Here is a 17,395-nt window from a genome sequence, read left to right as displayed (position 1 = left end):
TGGAAGACAATATTCTCTTAAATAACTTCCATACAGCTTTACTTCTAACACAAGGGAGCTTTTGATTGATTTTCTCATTTTACTGAAATCAGCTTTTCTAATTGTTCACRTCATATCATTACTTCTTGATACTACAGCTGTCTCTTGGATTTCAAATCTAATAGTATGTATTCACTTCCTGAATTTGTACCTGGCCATTTCTTGAGGCAAAGTCAAACTGTTGTCTCCTGCTTCACTTGGATTTTACTCTTCCAGGAAGCAGTCACCTAAAAAGATGGGAAACTTTCTCTGAATTGCTGTCCTACTGTGCTATTTGACTTGCTTCTTGATAGGTGTAGTCTCACATTATTAAGATTCATTACTTCTTCCATGTCTGTCAATGCTGTGCAAAAAGCTTTTTAAGTTTTCTGCTTTTCTTGGTCCAGAGATGGGTATAGACAGCCCTGATAAWATATATGTGGTCCTACAGATACCAATAGGATATCCAAGGATTCATATTACTATGGATTCAGCACTGCTGTCCTCCATATTCAGAACTGTTATTTTATGAAGTTCCTTGAAACTCTTCATCTGTAGCTCTAGTTCTGCAGCTCATCACCGTCATATGTAATTATTTCCCTCTGTATATTTGTAACTATGTGTTACAGCATTATATTAGCAGTTGTAGTTTCTACAGTTTCAGTAGTGTTTGTTGTACTCAGGTCTTTTTCTGTGGCAGAACAGTCTAGTTTACACATTTGTGTTTTTAATTTTCTTGATTCTGTGTACAGATATATGTAGGTTTTATTCTTGGTGAAGAACCTTTTCTTATTTAACTCTTCTATTTGACATCCAATCTCCACAGGACCATTTGTTTTGTTCTTATTTTGGCCCTATTTAGGTATGTTGTAATTCAGTCCAATCCTATACCAGTATATTAAAAACTGTATATTAAACTGTATACCAGTATATTACAAAAGATGCATCTCCCAGCATCCCCTTTTCTCTTAGTTTAAACTCTCTATGTCTTGGTTATTTCAGATGGCAGTTGTTGATTCCACTTTAGTGGGAGCAGATACTATGTCTCCTGTATGGTTTTCCATGCCCCAGGGCTTTTCAAGAGTCTGTTAAATGTTTACCCCCTCACTTGAGCTAAAATCTGTTTTTATAGTTATCCTGAATACAGTTCATGCTGGAGACCTGGTTTAGCAGGCGCAGGTTGTCATTATGGTAGAGGTAGAGAGCCAGAGAATCCTTTCCTGCCACTTTCTGTCTYAAATGGAAACTTTTCCAGTGCATTGCAGTCAAAATTAACCCTCAGTCTGCTTACTCTCCTGTTGTTTGTTTTGCAGATTTCTGTTGCACTCAACTTGCTGCTTTGCTCTCTGCTAGATATTGAAAGAGATTTTGCACATATACCTGGAGACAGTTCGCTGTCACAGATTGTGCTCTGGTGTGTTTCATTTACACACAGCTGCCACTGAGAAACATGGCACTAAGATTATATACAAAATGAATGTGCCATGAGGAGCCCCAAAGGGTTATCTTAAAGCCAAAGATGACAGGTTTCTATATGAATTCAACATTAGTCAAACCTCCTCCTGATGATGGAGGTGAAGGAATTCTCCAAAGAAGCAAGCCTGCCGTAAGAAATGGAACAACTCTTGATGGAGATTCTCACTATCCTGTTTGGGAAGCCTAGATTTTTTTTATCAGGGATGCAAAGACTGAAATGAAACCTATCCTGAGGGTTGGTGTTTGTGGAGATGAAGTCAGGAGTAACAAGTACCTCTAAAAATACAGATCTGAAATGGGATTTAGTTTACCACGCCAGCACATCTAGATGCATGGCCTATGCTACCAATGTGATATCACAGTTAAATGGATGAAGAGAAAGGGAGAGAGAGACACTTCTCAAGGGCACCCACTGCAGAGAGGACTTGGAAGAGCAGGAGTGAGTCTATCCAATACACTCCTATATAGGACAGTTCACTTCTGAGAGACACGCGACCACTCAGAGGACAGAAAGAAAAAGGTTTGGGAAAATATCTTGTCCAAAATGTCTCCAGATTCTCATACCCAAGGCCTCAGTGGTGATGGGGTAGATCCAGCAGCTATGACAAGCTGGCTCATTTTGGAAACAACCAGATCTGCTATAAGCTGTCTGTCCTCTTCCACATGCTCCCCAATCAGAGGCATTGAGCTGTCCATCACCTGCCACAAGAGGGAAAAACAACAGTTAATAAGAAGTGGATTGGCAATGGCAGATGCTGTTTTTGATACACTCTCTCACAATAATCTGCTTTGTGTCTCCATATCCTTGCCAACATCTCCAGTCAGTCAGTACCCTGTGTGCTGAAACACACTTGACTCTCCCAGGGGTGGGATTTGTCTTAGTTTTTTTTGGAAATGGCACATACTTCCCCCCTCCCCATCTTCCTTCCCCTCACAGCTTGGATGCGTGGTTGCTGGAGGCTTTCTAAATCAACTAAAAACAAACCGGTTTCCTCACATGCCCTGAAGAGATGCCTCTCGTGGATGAGGTCTCTCATGGCACTGTGCCATGGCATTTATGGGTGACATTGCAGCAGAAAGAGTCACAGGCAGGCACAGGAGAAGGGAAACAGAATGTACAGAAGCCTATGGAGATTAAAGCAACGGGGCCTGGAGGAAATCAGGAAACATTTGTGATTAATCAATGCAAAGCAATGCACCCCAAGAGGGGAACTAAATGCAACAGATGCATAATGAATAGGATGTCACCAAAACAGCAGTACCCAGTACAGGAAAGTAAACATTTTCTCTCTTCTCTTCCTGACAYTGTTGTGATATGACTGCTTCACAAACAAGTACTACAAGTGTGCTGCAGAAAGCAAGAGTGTAGGGAGGGGAGAAGGAGAGTCAGCAAAGGGTCTTTAAGGTAAGAAATGCTCTGACAGTAATATGAATGCACAATGAAAGCACAGCTGACCCTCAACTGTACAGCAGTCCCAAACATCATTTTCAACAGTTCATCATAAATCAAGTACTTCACAAACAGGAGCTAAATCCCACAGGAAAAACTGCACAATGATGAAGTTGAGATTCAGGTGGAGTAAATATAATTGTACTAAAATATCAAGGTTGAGAGAGTTTATTTTATTTTGCTTTATTTTAAAACCAAACATTAAAAAACTGGAAATGCAGAGTTAAAGGCTACATTGCTCTAGAAAGGCACTGACTCATACTCAGATAACAATCGTAAGTGCACTCCACCCCAGCAAGGCTGCAAGAGCCCACTCTTTGAGTGAAGTGGAAAGTTTTGCACATTTTTTTTTCACAGATAAATTGTGGGAAGTCTGTTAGTGAAGTGAGTTCATCGAGTTTCTATTCCAGCTTCGTCTTATGTAATAAATGTTAACTTGGACTGATTTCTATAGGTGTCGCATGAACACTGATGAAGCTGCCTAGGAAGCTTTAACTTGGAGTTCTCATGAAGAATTGTGTTATAGCCATGGCCAGCTTGACCWAGGGTGCATAAGAATGAGGTTAGAAAACTAAATGGAAGTGGTCAGCCATATACATGCAATGGTTTTCATTCCACTGTCCACCTCTCTGTTTCCCTGTTAAAAAGAAGGAGATGGGAAAAGGAGATGGTTCCTAGAGGCGCTGACATTAGCCATGGTGGCAGGGAACAGCCATGTCCCTTCTGCATCTCACCACCCCAGGGGGCTCTCCAGCACGTTGCTGTACAAGTTTCCCTCCTCTCAACTTCCCCTCCAAAAGCATTCTCATTTCGTTTAGCAACCCTGGTTCATGTGTAAGAAAAGAGGTCTCTCAGCTCACTTCAATGCACCATGTGAGAGACCTGTCTGACCACTAGATGATGCCATTACTCTCCTAACAGCTGGCCAGACAAGCTTAACTTGGTGATTCCCTAACCCTCCCTGAAAATTACGGAGATACAGCTGTATTCAAAAGACACAATAAAACTCAAATAATAAAAAAATCCCCTCGTTTACCCATCTTAAGAAATGCTCTTCCTTATTTGTGTGGCAGCGGTGGCTGGAGTGGAAGATGCCGTATTAAAAAACAAAGGCACCAGCAGGGAGTGAACCCTGACGCAAATCCTATCTGAGTCAGGGAAGCTGCACCAGGGATCAGGGTATCTTCTGTCTTGCTGTGTAGTATCTAGCAGAGGGAATGTGAGATGTGGGAGATTGAATATAGGCATGGAGAATCACTACATAAGGAAAAGCCTTTGAAAATGGCAGTGATTTCTATGAGCAAAATGATACAACTGGTTACCACTCATCTAAAAATGAGCATGAGCTGTCACCTTGTCTGTCCTTCAGGAGAGGGGAGCTGCTCTGGCACTGGGCAGATACAAATGCTAATGCTGAAATAAATCAAATGGCTGGAAGGAGTACATGAAGTGCAGACAGACTGAGCTCATCTCTTCCTGAGGAGCTCAAAGAACAGTTGGGCAAGACAAGAAGATGTCAGCACATATGATCTGGCCTTTGTAGCTGCCCAAGGTCAGTGGCCGCAGCTGGTGTTGCCTGATAAGGTGTATGAGAGGAGCAGAGATGAGGCTTAGGAAAACTCCATCCTGCTCCTCCCTCTACACCTATCTGATGCTGAGACCTGAAGGTTGAACTTGTTATTCCATGCTCTGATGTGCCAGAGTGGGGTGTTGGGTGATTTTTAGGGAAGGAGGTTAAGAAAGGAAGGAAGGAAACAGATGATTAGACATATCAAAAGGACTGAGAAGGCAGTGGTGAGGAGATGGGCAGAGCTTTGTGCAGGGCAGCAATGAGTATGGCTAGCAACACAGCTTGGCTGCATGGTAGGTAGGACTCACCTGCGTACCCGATCCAGGTGGAGGAATAAATCACATGGATCATTTTACTTGCCCTCCACCTGCTCTGTATTTTTCATCGTAGCAGGGATGTAGGAAAGGGTTATAATGCCAGAGAAAGGGAGGGGAAAATTATTAAGCCTTCATCATCCAGCACATATGTGCTGCTGAGTGATTTTGAGAATCTGACTGCTAAAGGTTGCACTAGTTTGAGAATCTGGCTTTCTCAGTGAGTGTTGAACCCTTCTGAATATTCCCTTAAAGTGAAAAGTTCTTTAAAGCAGAGGAAAAGTAAGGACCACTATTCAGAGTCAGATTCACAATCGCTTTAATAAAGTGAAACTTTGTTGAAATCAGTAGATTTCTTTTTAGGTCTGAAAATGAGCCTTGAAAATAATGCTAAAATATGCTAGTGTTTGGAAGGGCAGAAAGGTGGCAGGTTCTGCTATTTACTGTGGGAACAGAAATGAAGKTGAAGTACTATCAAATACCGTGGTTTCACTGATTACTCTTGTGCTGTGCTGATAACTCATCTCTCTTAATCTGATTCTGTTTGCAAAAACCCCTGTGATGAATCTCAGTTCATAGAACTTCCCATTGCTCCATCTGCAAATCTTTCCTAGAGAACTGCTTTGCACTGTGAAAATTAATTACTGCCTGCAATCGCATTGTGCAAATTCMCTATTTGTTCAGCCCATTTAGACATGCTTTCTTGTAAAATGTCACAGCAGACTGTTCCCTCTCATGGAGAGAAATACAACTGTCACACTGTCAAAAAACTTTTTTTTCCCCAGTGCCAAAAGGAAAAAAAACAAAATAAAGGATCAGTTTCAAAACAAGAAAAGCACCCAGGAAAGTAGACTGGAGGCAATTAATTTCTTTTCAGCATCTCCTTTAGATCTGCATAAAGTAGAAAAGGTGCCTGCTTGGCTTTGTTCTGCTCCTTTGTATTGCACTTACTCTACTCCTTTCTGGACAAAGTCCATCAACCTGACATCTGAATGCTTGCTAGAGGTTTGTAYGTCAGACCTGCTCAATCAGGTTCCTGGTTGGTATAATTCACCCTGAATCATCTGAAGTTGATGTATTAATTCTGATTTGTACCTTATTAGATCTATTGCTTTTTACCTTGACCYGGAGGGAGAGGAATATAAGTGTACGATTGTGGGCTGCGCAACATGATAATGGCTGTTAACATACGGGTGCTCCTTTCATGCAGTCACTCACATGCAGGGGTGGATGTGAAGACCCAGAAGTATACCCAGACAGAGGCATATAATCCTTGAGCACAGAATCAGCCATGTGTACATGTATGTAGGCTTATGTGCAAGAATAGATGTAAGGATCTGAAAACCATATCTCACGTCTGACCGTGTACGGACACAGTCCAAATGTCCTTAGACTCCTCTCCTAGCAAAACTTCTTTCTTGCACTTCCTTTCTCAGTCCCATGTGCATAGTGATTTAAAAGTATGTGGCAATGAGACAGCCTGCTTTGGTGGATGTTCCTCTAGGTGCTGATGAATTGCACACAGGAGCAGACCCATCAACCASAGCCTCATCACTACAGGAAAGACAGACGCTCGCCAGCATTTCATTGCTGGCAGTGCACTTATATCACATGGCCTTTGACAGGTCACTGCTCCCTGGAGAGTAGATACATAACACTGGAATGCGCAGTCGCCGGAGGGCTCATGTGGTTCTCATCAGCATCCCAACCCTCAGCGGGTGGGACTGCTCTCCCACACATAGCTTTCCAGTGTGTCAGCACCCCTGCATGAAGCCATAGGCTGGCCCTGCTCATCTTCCTTGGCTGGCCTGTGTTGGCGGAGTTTACAGCAGGTCAGATGCTGTGCCTTTCTTCCAATCACACAGTGACAGAGGCACTTGCTTACTTGCCAGATTTTCTCTCCCCCGGAGTGTCTCTTAAGTTTCCACTTTGATTTTCTGGTCAGCTTTTCCTTCTCTGCCCTCTTAGGATGACCTGAATGTGATATCTACCCTACTCTCACTTGTGTCTCCTGGCCTGGTAAGGAGCATGCTGAACCTTAGCTTTCCCAGCTATAGTTTGTCCTGTTAATGGGATCCCAAATACAAGAATTTGTAGTCCATGCTGCCAATAGTAACTATTGTGATTTGTCTTACTAGTCTGTCGTTGTAGTGAATGCTGATCTGGGCAAAAGATTTAGATGAATACACCTGACTTTTAGTTAAATTGTTCCTGCTACTTATGGACACCTTTGTTACACTCTCCCTGTTTATTCTACCCTCTTAAATAAGATGCTAGTGGGAGTTTTATTATTGGGATTCCCTTTAAAGCAATTGGAGAAATTCAGGTTAATTTGAGGAGGAATAGATTTTTAATGGGCTGAAAGACCTACTGGACCTAACTACTTTTCTCTCCCCGTGGATAATGGAAGGAGCTTAACATATGCTAACATCATCTGGAGCTTGAATTCAGGTTCGGTTGAATCTGAGCATGTTCATTTTTGTTGTTGTCGATAACTGCTACCAAATACTGAGACGCGCTTGCTTTACCAGTGCTCAGCCTAAGAAGGACAGTGCTGGGGCATCAGTGCAGTGAGACACATGCCAAGCTTTGGATGCTGTTAACTGCACTTGCTGAGAACTGCGGCCTTGTTAAGGGCCAGCTTGCCTGTTGCAAGGGGGTAGTTCTGTGTCTTGCCCCATTTTGGTAGGTGCTGCACCATGGGTATTTGTTGACTGGAAAGCTAGGGTGGCCGAGCAGTCTCTGTTTTCCCATTTCATGTCACAGCCCATTTCCTGATACATGAAGGTATTTTAACACCGAGCTCTTTCTGTGTATCTGCCAGTTTAACTGGGACTCTGAAATGGTCCCTTGCATAGCAGCATGCCACAGCTTGGAGGAAATAGGTGGGCACTGAGAAGCAGTGATTGCTGGACCGTGCACACAGGGGTACACAAGTACATTGGTGCCTGTGAACCCTGAAGGAAAATTTTTGCATATATACTTCCCTAAGGAGATTTGCATTTGAGTCCCTCATGCTCTCACCTCAATGATATAGTCTTTTCCATCTTTGCTGTGGACAGCTTTGACAGCGCAAATATCAAGACCTCCAAACATTTCTGCGCAGGCGTCCGCCCAGAGTCTGTACCTGCAGAAACCATAGAGGCATGGCCTGGAATTAGCTGTCGTTGGGTATTCCACCAAATATAATTGCCCGTCCCTCTGCCCCTAGGAGCAAATAGAAATTCTGGAGTGTTTTTTATCATAATACAAACTTCTATGCTTTGCTAGGGCATTGCCTCAGTCTGTTGCACAGGAGATGTAGCAGAAAAAAGGAATTTTGCTAACATTTTCCTTTATACTGGATTGTTTGCCCTCAAAACCACCTTAAAATATTTCTTTTCCTCCTTGGTATTTCCATCAGCTCTCCAGTTGGTTGTCATTTTGCCAAGCTATAAATATTTAGCTCATTTAATCTCCCAGAAGAGTTGGCCCCTTAGCGTTTTTATTGGCTTTGCCTGAAAGCCCTCTATTATGTAGGCAGACTTCTGCTGATAAGAAGTCCAGTACATCAGGGCTGGAATAAGACTGGAAAGTCAGAGCAGAATTTAGCAGGGTGTAGCCACCTCCTCCCTGGTCTGTGACCCAGTGACTCCTGCTTTTTATAATTTACTCTTTCCATTTCACCCTTTTGCCATCTCCTACTTCCCTCCTATCCCTTTAGCGTTTGTCCTAGCCAGGTACTYCCCTTACATGGACTAGGCACTGCTTCATCAGAGGGAGAGCTACATGCCACAGCCCTTGTCTCCAGCTGTCCTAGATTGGGAAATGAGCTGGTAAGAAGAAGGGCCACATCTGATGGGTGCTCCCTTAGATGTTCCTGTGTCAGAGGAGGAGAGAGAATGACAACAGCCATATTATGAGGGGACCACATCCCCTTGTTGTGGAAATAAGGAGGAAAAGAGGCAGCCTGGTTTTATTTCCTATGCAGCTGCATTGCAGTTCTGACCATTTCAATAAAAATAATAATCTCAGAACAACAGATCTGTAAGTAGGACATGACAAGATGCAGAGAGGAGAGAGAAGGCCGTGGTCTCATGAAAACACTGACATTTTGCAGATCTTACAGGGAATGGGAAAAGAGCTGTTCTGGCCAGAGAACAAGTTTATATCCTTGAAGCCAGCCAGAGTCCCCATAACTTGAAAATACAATGATCAACTTGTGCAAACACAATGTCTGCAGAAAGAAGCAAGAAAATGGCTTATACCACTATCAGTGTCTTCTTATCCCTAATGAGGAGATGAAGTATGTTCACCACAGCACCCATGAGGAAGAAACAGAATAAGGAAGACTTAACAGCATGATGAAGAGAGCTGGGACCATGTGAAACAGGCAGGATGCATTGCAATCGCCTCACTGTGCACTGCTGTGGCTGGACACCCAGGTAGACCATYGCAGGAACCACCTCACTTCCTGAGGAGGTCTGTAGGTGTCTAGGATCAGCAGCCAGACTAAGAGCATTGTTGCCTGTTCCAGAAACTCTGATAGCTGTTTGTCTTCAATAGTGCTGGCCCTAGGGAGATGTCAGGGCTGCTGAGGTGGAAGAGCAGTGCTATATGCATGTGCATCAGTGGTAACAATTGCAGAGGGTTTACTGTCATTGTGCCTAGAGTTATTTGGCACTGTCCATCCTTTGCTTATGCTACTGTTTAGTGCAACAGCTGTTTAAGGTTGCCACTGTTCAGATGGAATTACTGCACTTAATGGGATTTGAACATTTGCTGCCTGTATAGCTCCTTCAAGGCTAGGCTGGCAAATTGTGGCATTATGCTTATAAAACTTCCAAAGTGTATCCTGAGAGGTTGGGAGGGATCTGGGCTTTAATACTGCACACTGCAGTGAGGGAACTTTGCCCTCTCGCCCTTCTGGCTTCATCTATGTAGTAAACAACCAGGATCCATAATAATGTTTAGAACCCACGGTCCCATTAGGGCCTTGCAGAGCTACCTTCAGCATCAGGTTTGAGGCTTGACTTGCTTTTCCTGTTTTGCAGAACTATAGCTGCAGAAGGCACCTTAGGTGGTCACCTGCACCACTCTGTCACCCCCAAACAGGGAAGAGCAGTATCTGTGGGCTATTCCCCAAACAGGGAAGAGCAAGTCTTGAAAGACATTTCCAATCCATTTCTATGCTTTGCTATCTTTATTGCTAGGAAATGTTTCCTAACATCCAAATGAACATTTTTTGGTATAAATTAAGCCCATTATTTCTTATCCTACTGTACAAGTAATAAGGAGATTGGGACATGCTCTATTAGCAGCCTTTTACTTATTTGCCCTTTAAGTCTTCTTTCCTTTTGGGCAAACTGCTTTTCAGCTTGTGGATGACTTCTCCTGACCCTGTGAAAGCTAATGAAGAAAAGCAAAATTCTGCACTGCAGGCATACATTCACTATGCATAAGTCCACACTTCTACAGGAAATAGATCAGTGATCTACTGACTGAAAAAGGTCAAAAACTACAGGAGCAATTGTTGCATTCTTTCCTCACAGGCTGATAAGATTTTCTCCTCTCAGCATTCTCATTGCTGTCCTTTGGACACTCTCCAACTCACTGATACAGTTGTTCAGGTGTGGTGCCCAAGGCTGGACAGAGACAGAACTCAAGCTGGCAAATTGGACAAGTAATCTGGAAAAATCCTGGATTCAGTAGGGAGGAATGCCTACACATAATCTATGTATCTACAAATCTATGAATGATCTACTGCATTAAAAAATAGGTTGGTGAACAAGTGACTTGGTAGCAGTTTTGCAGAAAAGGCTCTGGCAGTTACAATTAAGTATAGTTTACCATGACTTAACAACATCATGCACTTGCAATATAAAGAAATATCACACTGGTATGAATATAAGGAAGTACCATCTGCAAAATTCAATTTGCRAGCTGCATGAAGCAATTCCTTCTACTCCGTTCAGCAATGAAAAGGCCTTAATTGAAATACTAAGTCCACTTCTGGAAGACTAATGCAAAAAATGCTTTCAACACTTAAGCTTACAGGTTTTTCTCTCTGCTGAGCAGAAGAAAAAGCTTTTCTATGTCTGCTTCTTATAAGTAATATAATTAGAATAACTTCCTGTTACTTCTTGTTTTGTGCTGTGACCTTTCTGATTTTATCCCTACATATTTGTGCTTGTATGCTTGACCTTAGTATGCTGGTCTAGTTTCCTGTGGCTACATTCAGTAAAGCTCTAGTGATTTAGCAATATTGGTCTCTTGCTGTTCTTCCAGTTTGTTTTCCAAATTAGGACAGTTTGCCTCTGTGCCCTTAGTATTTTTTTAAGGAAACACTCAGTCTTTAAAACTCCTTTATCCAGCCTCCCAGGAAACCTCATCTACCAGTTCTCCCAATTAACTGAAGTCTGAAATAAAATTCCTCCTTTCTAAACCAAGAATAGCTAATACTGTCTTTGAAACCTTCTTCTCTTCCTTACCTCTCTGTCATTGCAATCTGTTCTAGCATGGCCGAACCTGTGTTTGCCTTCCAGTTTCCAGAGATGGATGTCCTCCTAGAAAAACAAACCAAAAACATAACCAGAACATGAAAATACATTCCTACCCCCTCCTCCCTCTTACTGAGGCCCTCATTCTTGACTCAGGGCTTGTACAGGAGGGGATGTGGTGAGCTTCTTCCTCACAGGAGTCTTTCCAAATCTTGCCTCAAAAGCCCTCCATACAGAATATGTTGTTCAGACTCATAAAAAAAAATGAGTGAGGGGTTAGAGAAACCTCCAAGGTTATTTGAGCCCATGTCCAGTGGACAATCAGTACTAGCTTTGCGAGTACTTTATTTCTTTATGCGTGAAGCCCAGGAGAGCTCAGATACCCATAGAGGAACTCTAGGATAATCAGCCTTGTCTTCTGTAACAGTAGCATCCTCTCTTCCTGGAAGAGCTATTCTCCAGGCAAATATTTGACTGAACAGTTTCAGAAATATCAGCTATAACATTCTCGCTGTCCCTGACTGTGACTTAATTTGTACTACTGGCACAGAAAATAAGATTATATCTTCTCTTCCACTGGCTTTTTGCGGGACTTTCAGTGGCTCACTCTGTCTGGACTCAGAGAATTTATAATTATAAAATGACTGGACTTTCCCTAGTGCAACTGACTGTTAATTTCCAAGAAAGATACTGAGAAATTCTAGGTTTCACCATCATCCATCAAGGGGTAAACAACTTCTTTCCCCTGACCTTAGGCACAGGGAAGATCTTGGACAGGTTGCTGTGACAATAGTATGTATATAGCCCTGGTAGAATGTACAAGCTAGGACAAGTCCACATGCCGAAAGGATAGATCCAAGGTCTATCTCCATGTTGCAGGAGATTTCGGTAGTGACTTAGGAAGGGATTGATCATGAGGGGTGATCCAACGCTTCAACAGGGTGTTGTGGAAATCCTCCCTGCCTGTTCTGTCACCTTTTCAACAAGATGTAGAAAAGAGACTCTGAAATCTTTGTTCATTAAAGACTATGTGAAAGAGTGGAGATTACTGATGTCCTGCTGAAATGTACACCTGAATCTTTACAGTTGACTACCAAGAGTTTACCTTCGCCCTGGTGAAGGACACCCYGGTGTTCATTTTTCCTTTTCTCTTCTAACCTGACATGTATAGTTGCTGTGAAATTTAAGTGGACTTTATAACACATCTTTTAAGGAATGTCCAGGGGGGCGAAGGAGAATGTTTACTGTGTCATATAGCTGACTTTGGTGCTTGGTTCTTTTCACCCAACATGCATCTTCTTGCCTTACTTTCTAAGCAAAAGGATGGATTTTCCCACAAGCTTTGATAGTCATGAGCCCTTTAATCRTGTAAGTACAGTGTTCAACTCTCAGCCTCTCTTTTGCTTTTTACATGTCCTGGTTCTTAGGATTATGTTGCTCAGTTCTTCAGTGAGAAGCATTTTTCATTAATATATAGATCCAGAAAATTGCCATATAGCGGTAGATGGCATCAAAATCCCATTAGTACTGATGAGAACTTCCAGAGTTTTGTTACTTACAAGATGATTAAATATCAATGTTTACAAGATGTATCTAGAATACTGAATATAAGCAGTTGAGTTGTCCCTAAGAAAACCTAACCACAGCTGCATAGTTTTAGAAGGAAATTTGGCCTGAAAAACCTCCAGAAATAAGAACTCTGCTGTAGCAGTTGTTCTGATTGGTGTGACTTGTTTACGCCTCTCTATTTTCTGCCCAAGTACAATATTGGGCATAACACATAAAATATTTCTCTTAGGTGTATTCCAAACTGTTTCTAAATGGAAAAGCTTCACCTGAAGCCATTCTGACCAATCACCAGCCTCTGTCAAGATCACTTCCTTCTCAGCATGACAAAGCAATTCCAGTTTGAAGTGTGCCATCAAGTTCTTTCTCTTCTCTACCCCCAAATCCCCCATTTTTATTCAACCTGAGGTAGAAAAGAAGATTGAAATCAATGGGGTTTCCTTAAGGATGCTCTACTTCCAACCCCATTTCTGCTAGGGACTCAGAGCTCATCCAATCATCCTAAATGCTGAGAGGCCATATCAGTACACAGACATAATCTTAAATGAAAGGACCTAAGGTTTTAGGCATTGGTATCTCAAGTAGATTTGTAGTCTAGACACCTGCAGCATTGCTTAGGATAAGTGGACAGACTTGCAGATCCTTGACTGTTGGTGTCCTGTGTTCACTGTCTTTCAACAGAGCCATTTCAGTCTAAAAGTATTATAGAGRTTTCTAGCCCCCTGAAGAGTGCATGGCTACGAACCACATTTGAGGTGACAAAAACAGAAGCCATGCCCATGAAACCAGAAGGAAAGGGTATGATCCTCTTGCTAAAAGCTGATGGAAAGACTGTCCCATGCCTGATAATCAGCAGCTGCTGGTAACCTAAGGGGAACATTTCACAAGCCTTAACTGGCAATGGTCCCGCAGCTAACCTCTAGATGGGGAGAGGGTGTATAATTTCTGCCCCTGTTTTTCCTGCCACATGAACAATATTCTTGTTTTCTCCTCACCAGTATTACAATTTCGGTCAAATACATTCAGTGGAATTATAGGCATGTATCACATGTTGCTTATCTGCTGTTTTGAGGATGGCCCAAAGCAGGGGCTAAGTGGGTGTTTGTTAGTAGTGTAAATCTGGAGTCACTGCACTGAAATCAATGGGAAACTGAACTCAGGCCCTGGGTCATGAACTGGAAGGAAGTGCATTGAGCATCTGTGAAGGGGAGGAATGCATGAGTCATTCTTCAGCATCCTCCCTCTGGCAGATGCTTGGTGCAAAGTAAACATATTCTGTAGAAGTTCAATACACAGTTCTTTCTCAGAAAGAAGGGGACTTTTAAAGCCTAAATGTGTGGGTGAAGGTATAAAAATATTGGGTAGATTCCATGGCTCACGGATCAAAGCAATTCTCCGTTGGTCTGACGCTACAGCAGATGCTGTGATTGCCTTTAAGGCCGAGATTTGCTAGCGTGACTCATGATTTTGGGTGTTCTATTTGAGACACCAGTGAGAGCCCTGATATTTTGGGTGCTTTTACTTCTGCCCTCTGCCACAGTAGGGACTTATTTATACCATAGAAATAATCTCTTGTTCTGTCTGATGCTGGGACAAACTGATACCTTCCAGAAGGAACAGCCCACAATCAGACTGACTCCACAGCTCTCCCAAACTCCCTTCCAAAAATGGCTCTCTCAATATAAATACACTTTCTGCACTTCCAAGTCACTCAGTGAATTTTGCTGTATTTTTTTCTTCGCTAGTAAGCTTCAGTTCTCATTAAGGTGTTTCCCATTCATAGCTTTTTAGTCAGTTTCTCAAATGAAAACATATTTCATTTAGCAAAGCATCATTTGCACAGCTATATTCCCGAGTGGGATTAGCCCTTCATATGACTGCTTTCCTTCCTCAATCATCTGGTATTACTTTTGATCTCTGTCTGGATGAACATGTGGTGAGTGTGAACAGTAAATGGCGAGAGGGTACGGTTAGGCTAACTGGGCCTTTGTTTCACTTAGAGACAGACTGGGAGCAGACTGTGGAGCCAGGGTTGGGTGGATTGGCAGAGGTAGGGAATTTTAATGGATATATTAAACCTTCCTTTGACCGATTTGAGCCAGGYTGTGCATGTGACGCATAACCTGGCAACTATTAGGCATCTGTGCTATTGTAGACCTGATCAGATTTAAAACACATTTTCTCTCATCAGGTTCACAGGAAGTAGCTGAATGTGCCACAATCCTACCCATGAAGAATGCAGCTCAGTTATTATCAAGTTTATTTAAATACCTTTGTGCTAGGAATTTGACCAGGAATTTTAGGCAGCTATAGTTGAAAAGTATGTGATCATGTACGCTTGATTATCTTACTTAACTCTTTTTGCACTGTAGCTATGGCCTGAGGGTTTATAAACATGGATCTAAAACTTGTAATATTGTGAATCCTGGGTAACATATGAAATCTCTCTGGTGACCTGAAGAACATACTGCCAGAGCTATCCACTTATCTTGAATTTTGTGGCCGAAGTATTTCTGGAGGAGCTGTGTTAATTTGCTTTTCTTGTCTACTGGTTTGCAGGAAGAAACAGGTGTTTCACGGAGCCATGCAGTTACATCTTTAATTGCGCTCAATGACTGCTGAAGTTTGGCTGAACACTCTTCAATTTTTTTAAACACATCAGTATGTGAGGGTTGTTTCAGGCATGAGAGCCCCCCCTCCCTGCTGCTGCCAGCTTCGGTGCCAGTGAGGCAGGAGGCCTGGCATGGCGAGGAGCGAGGCTCCTGGGCCTCCCACCTGGCCGTAGCTCTGAAGGGAATGAGGCAAACCTCAATCCTGGGCGCTTGCATGGCTGCCTCTGTCGTCAGGTGTTGCCTCCGGAGCAGGCGGTCCCTCATGGGTGGCCGCCTTGGTGCCATCTCCCTTGCCGCCCTGCTGAGCAGGGAGGAGCTCTCTGGGCACCTATAGGAATGACTCACCTTCTCCTTCCCCTCCCTTGTACGTATCTACAGGCATATGCACAAAATGCCTGCAGAAATCCTGCTTGCTGGCCAGGCTGTGGCTAGTTGTACCGGTGCCGTCCACTCCTCGGAGCTTCGTGTGAGCTCAGTGCCATGAGCTTGGGCCGGGTACGAGTTAAAGCTCAGGATCGCTGTGGATTGGACACTGGGGGTCCCCATGGCTTGCAGCCAGCTCTTGCAAACATGTTGACCACCGGATGTTGTTGAGCCAACCCTCTCTTTTGATCGTGCCCCCGGGGGATAAGGGACCCACTAGAGGGCGCTGGAAGCTGGAGGATTTTGCTAAACCGTTGGMAAAGAGGAGCCCTTTCGCAGCAGGAGGTAGAGAGTGATGGATAACGGTGGAGCATGGCTTTTATCGAGGGAACTAACCAAAGCTCAGAAACAGGTAGGGAGAGATTTACCTTCCAGAAACAATGAACTGACAGTGAGTAATGGTGAAGGCAGAGGGATCTGGGTTCAGCGGAGGGAAAGAACAGCAGGGTTAGTCTTCAAGGAAATTAAGTCAACCTCCCACTCCTGCCCAGAGCAGACACCATCTGAATCACATCCACCACAATATCTCTCCAGCATATTAGCCCCCGGCTCACCCCAGCACAGCCACGCACTCACATGTAAGCCTTGTAATTGCTGCCGATTTTCTGGATTCGGATGTCGTACTTGGAGTCGATGAACGGCTCGGTGGTGGCGTAGGTTTTTGCCATGGCTACTATGCTAGCCACGTCTCGGAAGTCATATTGGCTCTCAACTTTGACCTTGATTGCCAAAATCCCACCAAGAAGTGACAAGCACAAAAGGAACAGGAATACTTGGTGAGAAGACGCCATCTCAGTGTCTGAATCACACAATGCCAGTTAAAAAACACACACATGGAGCTGAGAACAGAGCAGAGACTGCCTAATTTGAAAAGAGACATTATCCAGGCAAACCGAACCCAGAGCAAAATGACCACTTTCTTCTTCCCTCATGTACAAGCCCTGGTAAACCTGACTCCAAGAGAGCAGCTACAGCTTTGTCCAGATGGCTTTTGCTAATGCTCATTAGGTTTATGATGCTTCAGAAGCATATTTAATCTCTTAAGGGGCATTACTTCATTCAAGCTTTGGAACTGCTGTTTCCCATATTGGGATGGTTGAGAACAGATTATTTTGGGTGGTCAGGAAATAGAAACCAATGCTATAAAATAGACAAGAGAGCTGGTTGTCTGCCACTTCCAGTCTTCAGTTCCCTGCCATTTCATGTCACCTCCGTCCAGCTTTTCTTTGAAGAGTGGTGCAGGCCTCCCAGTTGGAAGCAAGTACTGAAGGAAAAGAATACCTCTAGGAGAGTCTGTGATTCTTGGGGAGATCTGTGAGCACAATACTATGGACATGTGTGTGTGAGGGGGTAGCTGGCAGGGGGTTAGACTGCAATCACACTTGGCAATGAGAGGGCGGTAAGCTATGAACTGGAGATTTCCTGAAAAGTTAGCTTTTCTCAGATTTGTATTCATTTATGAGAAACACTCTGAATCTTATCCAAAA

General features: G+C 43.3%; 1 protein-coding gene across 2 annotated transcripts in view; it reads right to left on the bottom strand.

Moving 5' to 3' along the window:
- Positions 1-17,395, bottom strand: part of SYN3 (synapsin III) — a 183,467-nt gene that overhangs the window by 7,448 nt on the left and 158,624 nt on the right. For both annotated transcript variants that reach the window (XM_085321673.1, XM_085321672.1), the window contains 4 exons: positions 16,485-16,627; positions 11,299-11,373; positions 7,853-7,955; positions 2,059-2,193 (listed from right to left, as the gene is read on the bottom strand). In XM_085321673.1, the coding sequence (XP_085177799.1) occupies positions 2,059-2,193; positions 7,853-7,955; positions 11,299-11,373; positions 16,485-16,627 (456 nt within the window). The remainder of the gene's footprint in view (positions 1-2,058; positions 2,194-7,852; positions 7,956-11,298; positions 11,374-16,484; positions 16,628-17,395) is intronic.

This window comes from Rhea americana, unplaced genomic scaffold, assembly GCF_003343005.1.
Source record: "Rhea americana isolate MKP2758 unplaced genomic scaffold, rheAme1 scaffold_70, whole genome shotgun sequence".
Taxonomy (NCBI): domain Eukaryota; kingdom Metazoa; phylum Chordata; class Aves; order Rheiformes; family Rheidae; genus Rhea; species Rhea americana.
The sequence above is the reverse complement of the archived record's forward strand: the minus strand, read 5'-3'. Positions and strand labels throughout refer to the sequence as shown.